The sequence below is a fragment of the Salvelinus alpinus genome, chromosome 30 (genome assembly GCF_045679555.1).
Source record: "Salvelinus alpinus chromosome 30, SLU_Salpinus.1, whole genome shotgun sequence".
NCBI classification, from domain to species: Eukaryota; Metazoa; Chordata; class Actinopteri; order Salmoniformes; family Salmonidae; genus Salvelinus; species Salvelinus alpinus.
In genome coordinates this window covers 27,475,124-27,483,341 of record NC_092115.1, presented here as the reverse complement: position 1 = coordinate 27,483,341, position 8,218 = coordinate 27,475,124, and the positions used below count along the sequence as shown (strand labels likewise).

At 41.4% G+C, this 8,218-nt stretch overlaps 1 protein-coding gene across 3 annotated transcripts; it reads left to right on the top strand.

Moving 5' to 3' along the window:
- Positions 1–2,042: 2,042 nt before the first annotated feature.
- LOC139559814 (probable G-protein coupled receptor 141) lies at positions 2,043–4,368 on the top strand. 3 transcript variants are annotated; one of them, XM_071376181.1, is made up of 4 exons: positions 2,043–2,139; positions 2,415–2,515; positions 2,717–2,798; positions 2,970–4,368. In XM_071376181.1, the coding sequence occupies exon 4, from the start codon at positions 3,022–3,024 to the stop codon at positions 3,811–3,813; it is 792 nt and encodes a 263-aa protein (XP_071232282.1). In that variant the 5' UTR covers positions 2,043–2,139; positions 2,415–2,515; positions 2,717–2,798; positions 2,970–3,021; the 3' UTR covers positions 3,814–4,368. The 3 variants fall into 3 exon arrangements, with proteins under 3 accessions (XP_071232282.1, XP_071232280.1, XP_071232281.1); XM_071376179.1 differs by having other exon boundaries at positions 2,915–4,368; XM_071376180.1 differs by having other exon boundaries at positions 2,717–4,368.
- Positions 4,369–8,218: the final 3,850 nt, after the last annotated feature.

The window sequence follows — 8,218 nt, the reverse complement described above, 5'->3', positions numbered from 1 at the left end:
CCCATTCTCATCGAGGAGCTGTAGTGGAGCAGGTTTAGAGCTTCAAGTTCCTTGGTGTCCACATCACCAACAAACTAACATGGTCCAAGTACCCCAAGACAGTTGTGAAGAGGGCACAACAAAAACTATTCCCCCTCAGCAGACTGAAAAGATTTGGCATGGGTCCTCAGATCCTCAAAAGGTTCTACAGCTGAACCATCGAGAGCATCCTGACTGGTTGCATCACTGCCTGGTATGGCAACTGCTCGGCCTCCGACCACAAGGCACTACAGAGGGTAGTGCGAACGGCCCAATACATCACTGGGGCCAAGCTTCCTGCCATCCAGGACTTCTATACCAGGCGGTATCAGAGGAAGGCCCTAAAAATTGTCAAAGACTCCACCCACCCTAGTCATAGACTGTTCTCTCTGCTACCGCATGATAAGCGGTACCGGAGCGCCATGTCTAGGTCCAAGAGGCTTCTAAACAGCTTCTACCCTCAAGCCATAAAACTCCTGAACATCTAATCAAATGGCTACCCAGACTATTTGCATTGCCCCGCCCACCCCCTTTTACGCTGCTGCTACTCTCTGTTATTATCTATGCATAGTGACTTAAATAACTCTACCTTCATGTACATATTACCTCAATTACCTCGACTAACCGGTGCCTCCGCACATTGACTCTTTACCGGTACCCCTGTATATAGCCTCACTATTGTTATTTTACTGCTACTCTTTAATTATTTGTTACTTTTTTATTTCTTATTATAATTATTATTATTTTTTTTTTAACTGCATTTTTGGTTAAGGGCTTGTAAGTAAGCATTTCACTGTAAGGTCTACACCTGTTGTATTCGGCACATGTGACAAATAACATTTGATTTGATTGTGGTGAAAACCCTGAGCTGTTTCCTTCCTCTCCGACAACTGAGTCAGGAAGAGCATCTGTATCTTTGTAGTGACTGGGTGTATTGATACACAATACAAAGTGTAATTAATAACTGCACCATGCTCAAAGGGATATTCAATGTGTTCTTTATTTTTACCCATCAACTAATAGGTGCCTTTTGTGAACCATTGGAAAACCTCCCTGGTCTTTGTGCTTGAAATTCACTGTTCAACTGAGGGACTTTACATATAATTTGTATGTGTGGGGTACAGGGATGGGGCATTCGATTAAAAGTCATGGTAAACACTATTATTGCACACAGAGTGAGTCCATGCATCTTATTATGTGACGTGTTAAGTACATCTTTACTTCTGAATAAAATTTGGCTTGCCATAACAAAAGGTTTTAATACTTAATTAATTTGTAAACATTTCTAAAAACATAATTCCACTTTGACATAATGGGGTATTGTATGTAGATCAGTGACACAAAATGTCAATTTAATACATTTTAAATTCAGGCCGTAATACAGCAGAATGTGGAAAAAGTCAAGGGGTGTGAATACTTTCTGAAGGCACTGTACATAGCTACTTCAATTACCTCGTTCCCCGCACATCGACTCGGTACTGGTACTCCCTGTATATAACCATGTTATTTTGACTCGTTATTGTTATTCATTATTCATTGTGTATTTATTCCTCATGTCACTTTTTATTTTGTATTTTTGTATCTTTAACTTTGTATTGTTCGTCTACCTATGTTTACAGAGCATGTGACAAGAAAATGTGATTTGATTTTAATCTAGGGTTAGGGTTGTGGTTAAAGCTAGGGTTAGGGTTGAACCATGATGTGGACATAAAGCTAGGGTTAGGGTTGTGGTTGACGCTAGGGTTAGAGTAGAACCAGGATGTGGACATGAATCTAGGGTTAGAGTTGGGGTTGAAGCTAGGGTTAGCGTGAACTGGAATGTGGACATAAAGCTAGGATTAGGGTTGTGGTTGAATTGTGAAAATAATGATTCCTCTCAGATTAGGAATTGGTATTGGTAATACAAAGGAATCAGGAAGTGTTTGGGGCTTCCCCAAGCCTGACAATGTAGAAAGTTGACTTCCTTGTGTTAGTAATCTATTTCACATCAATAAAGGGTTGTGACATACGTCTCCTATAATTCAGACGGTTTGTCAGTGTCATGAGCTACAAGGCAGGTTGAGCACCTTCTCAGAAGATGTTCTACATTCAGATTCTGCGTCCTCCGCCTCTCAATTACAGGTACATTACTGTAGCATTGACATTATATAAACTAAATAGGAATGACTGTAAAGCCTATCTTTGGTATTCAGCCAATATTTACTTTGATGTCTCACCTGTCAATAATAGGACATATTTGGTTATAATTCTGTAGATAATGATGTACTTCACTAGAAATTTGATATCAAACAAAGGTATGGGATCTCCACACATACTGTAGTATTGGCCACAAGCCACACGCCACACGCAGAAAAAACATTCTGAGTTAATAATTATCCAACTGTACCACCTGACAGGTCGTATCTGCATACCAATGGCTCTGCTGGAGAGGTCAGTTCTAAGATGTGTGTGCAGCCAGTGAATACTCTGAAACGGACAACCTTATGTTAGGTCAACGGTATGACTATGTTTTTTCTCTCATTTCTTGCTTCAGAAGAGGGTCAGGTGAATTTGTGGTTTTATTTAATCAGATATCTTCTGTTTTATTAAGTTCTCATGTATTCCCGTAGCCAGTTTATTTTAGTGAGCTTTTCAGATGACAGTTGCCTGTTGCCTACTATTTCCATACTGTACTATTGACACACTTTTACTCCCACAGCCCCATATCGTCTATATTTAATTTAGGTCATTTGGCAGACACTCTTATCCAGAGTGACATACAGTTGGTGCATTAAACTAAGGTAAGACGATATGGCCACCTAACCTAACATTACATTTATAAGCATACTGTATGTATCTAAATAATGTTACATGTCTTACTTCAAATTCTCCTTATTTCACAATTCATGACACCAAGAGGAGAGGATGGGGAATGGGACAAATGTCAACAATGCCATGTCTAAATCATACAGATATGCATTGCTGTCAATATACACTATTGTGCTCGTTGGAGGGACCATCAGCATGTCCCTCATGATCAACATCATCAAGTCCAACGTCCGCTCGGTGACCACTACAGCCGTTCTGAACCTGATCGTGGTCCACTTCGTCTTCCTCCTGACTGTGCCCTTCCGCCTTTATTTCTACGCGGCCGGCGAGTGGCATCTTGGTCCCAACTTCTGCAAGGTGGTCAGTGCCATGATCCACGCCCACATGTACTTAGCCTTCGTCTTCTATGTGATCATTCTGGTGATCCGCTACCTGAGTTTCTTCAGGAGGTTCAATCAGGTGGAGTTCTACAGGAGGCTTCACGCCCTGGGGGCCAGTGCTGCTGTCTGGGGCCTCATGCTCATTGTGGTGGTCCCTTTGACTGCTGTGAAGTATGGATCATCTACAGATAATAATACAACAACCAATGACAACCAGTGCTTCAATTTCGGAGGGATCTTTGACGAGAAACATACTGTGGCTGTGCTGAATTACATCATCTGTGCTCTCATCATCGTGGTTACATTGGCCCTGGCCTGTTGCCAAGTGTGGATTTTGGGCTGTGTGTACAGAACTCACAGGGCGTTGATCTTCTCTCAACAGGAGTTTTGGGCTCAGATTAAAAGTCTTTGCTTTATGCTGGTCATTATAGTATGCTTTGTTCCATACAATGTATTCAGGATTTACTATGTGAGTAATTATAATGTCAGTCTCCAAATGAAGAATGAGTTTGCCCTTGCTGTCACAACGTTCAGCTGCTTTGACATGTTGACTTTTATAGGGAGGGGGTCGTTCAGACCCTGTGATACAACATGTTGTGTATCATAAGAATAACATGAGAATCTACTTTTTCTTATGATAGTGTGATGTAAAGAATGTAACATAATATTAACATGAGAATAGGATTATATTTGCACCTTAATACCAAATTATAAAACTGTACAGTCTCTTTGATATACTTTCTTCACAGCAAACAATATCAGAAGTAACATTTACTTCCGTATATACAGTACCTCTTTCTAGCAGTTCCCTAAGTGGGATACGTCCTTCAGGTCAAATCAGAAAAGACATGAAAACAAATAGTGGAGCTGTGTTTATGTTCTTGTTCTGTTGTACAGTTCTGGAACATGATACAAAGTATTTACATACTCCCACCACATGGATGGGTTTCTACAAATTAGCTAAACTGATTCTGATTTAACAGTCACCTACAATTTGGCATACTGTAACACATTGGCATAACAAACATACAGTGAATGATCAAACATTTTGTGAATGATCAAATTTTGATAAACCATGCATTCTTTATCATCTTTTTACAACTACATTTTCAAGTGAATTATATGTTCGATTAAAATGTACTCTGCTTGTTCAGTGTTTCACATTTGCCTCCCTTTTGTGAAAACATTTCCATATTAATTAGGAAGGAATAATATAGTAACAATTGATCTACATAAACTACATAAAAAATAACCGTCCTCTCGGTGTCAACAGCATTTATTTTTAGCAAACTTAACATGTGTAAATATTTATATGAACATTACAAGATTCAACAACTGATACATAAACTGAACAAGTTCCACAGACATGTGACTAACAGAAATTGAATAATGTGTCCCTGAATAAAGGGGGGGTCAAAATCAAAAGTAACAGTATCTGGTGTGGCCACCAGCTGCATGAAGTACTGCAGTGCAATCTCCTCCTCATGGACTGCACCAGATTTGCCAGTTATTGCTGTGAGATACCCCCCTCTTCCACCAAGGCACCTGCAAGTTCCCGGGCATTTCTGGGGGGAATGGCCTTAGCCCTCACCCTCCGATCCAACAGGTCCCAGACGTGCTCAATGGGATTGAGATCCAGGCTCTTTGCTGGCCATGGCAGAACTCTGACATACCTGTCTTGCAGGAAATCACGCACAGAACGAGCAGTATGGCTGGTGGCATTGTCATGCTGGAGGGTCATGTCAGGATGAGCCTGCGGGAAGGGTACCACATGAGGGAGGAGGATGTCTTCCCTGTAACGCACAGCGTTGAGATTGCCTGCAATGACAACAAACTCAGTCCGATGATGCTATTACACACCGCTCCAGGCCATAAAGGACCCTCCACCTCCAACCTGGCCACATCTGCAGTCCTCATGCCTCCTTACAGCATGCCTACGGCAGGTTCACGCAGATGAGCAGGGACCCTGGGCATCTTTCTTTTGGTGTTTTTCAGAGTCAGTAGAAAGGCCTCTTTAGTGTCCTAAGTTTTCATAACTGTGACCTTAATTGCCTACCGTCTGTAAGCTGTTAGTGTCTTAACGACCGTTCCACAGGTACATGTTCATTAATTGTTTATGGTTCATTGAACAAGCATGGGAAACAGTGTTTAAACCCTTTACAATGAAGATCTGTGAAGTTATTTAGATTTTTACGAATTATCTTTGAAAGACAGGGTCCTGAAAAAGGGACATTTCTTTTTTTGCTGAGTTTAGTATGACTGCATCAGTGAAATTGCCCCTCAGCAACATTTTAAAGCATGTTACATAGAAAGTATAGGCATACACAATGCGTAACAGGGTTGGGGTCAATTCCAGACAATTTAGGAAGTACACTAAAATTCCAAATCTCTACAATACTTTTTAATTAGGAAAATTTGGGCTTGGAATTGGAATTTGAGGAGCCTCCCGGGTGGCGCAGTGGTCTAAGACACTGCATTGCAGTGTTAGCTGTGCCACTTGAAATTCTGGGTTCGAGTCCAGGCTCTGTCGTAGCCGGCCACGACCAGGAGACCCATGGGGCGGCGCGCAATTGGCCCAGCGTCGTCCGGGTTATGGGATGGGTTTGGCCGGCAGGGATGTCCTTGTCCCATCACGCACTAGCGACTCCTGTGGCGGGCCGGGCATAGTGCGCGCTGACACGGTTGCCAAGTGTACGGTGTTTCCTCCAACACATTGGTGCTGCTGGCTTCCGGGTTAGGTGGGCATTGTGTCAAGAAGCAGTGCAGCTTCTTGACACAAGGACGCACGGATCTCGACCTTCGCCTCTCCCGAGTCTGTAAGGGAGTTGCAGCGATGAGACAAGACTGTAACTACCAATTGGATACCATGAAAAAGGGGGTGATTAAAAACAACAACAAAAAAGCTATTGGAATTTGGTTTACTGTCTGAATAGATTGAAATGGAATTGACCCCAACCCTGGTGCATAATGCCATCATATCATTTGGTAAGCATTTATTACACATACACACCCACTTTAGTGGTGCTTGGCTTCAACAACAGCACTACAAAATGTTACACTAACTTGGAATTAAAAAAGTTTATCTTAAAGTACTGGTTGCTACATCTGTGGTCGACATCAATAGTGATACAGTCTCAGGTGAAAACTCCAAACAAAGCATACAAAAAGTATAAAATAGTGTACGTGCATTAAAAAAAAACACTGCACAAATTAAGATGTTGACAGACCTAGTGTAATCTATTCTGTAAATAATGCCGATATCCAAGGTAGTGAGTGGTGTTGTTTAATAAAAACCTGTGATCAATGATGTATACTGTATAACATATACTATAAAAAAAATGGGGCGGTGTCTAGATGATGTTTCTGAAGGAAGAATGAGATCAAAATGCTCAAATCTTTTCAGTCACTACAGCAACCACAAACTGTAGTCCACCTGTAGTTTCTACTACCTGGAAACCCACTGTCAACCAGCACCATTATAACCCGATCTTTACATGCTCTTTGCAGTTCCTTGCATCCTCTAGTAAGTTAAAAACGACTTAAATCACTATTTGCCAACCTCAGTCTGGCTTTAGCCCTAATCCATTGTTAAATACGGGGATGTTTGGCCCAATTAAAAACAGGTGTCTCTCCCAGCCAAGGGCTGAGGGAAGCATTCCGTCGAATTCTACACAGTTTAATTATTTCCCGTTGACTACAGTTTTTCTTTCATAACGAACTACACCGTTTGTGTGACTTTGGTGGTAAGTGCATGCCCGACTCAGTGTTTAGGCCTGAAAGTTTCCCCGATTCTTCTGCCCTGACTTTGGCAGAGCGTTTGTGGACGATTCCTGACTTTCTTCCATGTCAGCTCCTGCTCCAATATAAAGAATATGGAAAATGTAAAGAATATGTTATCTTCATGCTGCAACACAGTGACAGCTACAGTAAATACAATAATGATAGCTCTTAATAATGATAGTCTCAAATGGCATCCTATTCCCTATATAGTGCACTATGTTTGACCAAGGGCCATACTGCATCTGGGTCAGAAGTAGTGTACTATAGGGAATCAGGTAGGCCCTGGTCAAAACAAAAACACTATAATAACGCAGCCCATGAAACAGGATCATTTGAATGAAGATCTCACCGGTTGGATTGATGTTGAGTTGAGATAGGCTCAGGGGGAGATCCCTAGCGTCTGGGTCAGTGGGGCTTTGGAGGATATCATGCAGGGCATTCCTTCGTCCAGTTCTACCGGAGGCTATGAAGTCTGCATACGTCACTTCAACTTCGGTCATCGCTGACACATGTTCACATTGACACTTGTTTCAGGAGTGGCTTTCACAACACTGAAGAAATAGTAGTCAAAATATGTACTGTACATTGACCTGAATATCATTACAATCAACAATATATATTTCATTATAATAGCTTTAAAGATGTATATGTTGCTAGGCCTTCACCAATTATAGCTGGATCATTGGGATGGAGTTCAGAAAGTTTGCATGAGTTTTATTGATTGGACTGAAAACCTTTGCTGTGGAAATAAAGGTCCCACTCATTTTGTGATGATCTGTGGGTGTATTTTACAATTAAATCCAATTAAATTGAAATTAGATCACTATAATACTTTTCAGTCAACCATATAGGGTGCACTCAATGCACACATTCTTCGGCCTGTATAGCAGATCATACATATCTTTTGTCCATCATTGTTCCTCAAAGGATTGCTCCGACCTGAGGCCGGTTTCCCAAAAGCATCTCAAAGCCAAGTTCACCATTAGAATGGCTAAATTCATTGTTAGACCCATAGGATCCTAAGGTTCTAAGATGTATTTCGCCTTTTTTTGAGCGATTTTGGCATGTAAATCTTGGTTGGGCAAACTCCCCCCAATTTGTTTTGATACTTGCCAGCAGAGCAGCTACATAACATAACACAACACAACACTAAACAATACATTAATTGCACTATAACGGTGACAAACGTTGCCCACAAACTGTTAGGGCCTACATAAAGCCATCCTAACAGC

Excerpts from the sequence above, each read along its gene's own strand:
- LOC139559814 (XM_071376179.1), top strand. The coding sequence starts at position 2,923 with ATGGGGAATGGGACAAATGTCAACAATGCCATGTCTAAATCATACAGA.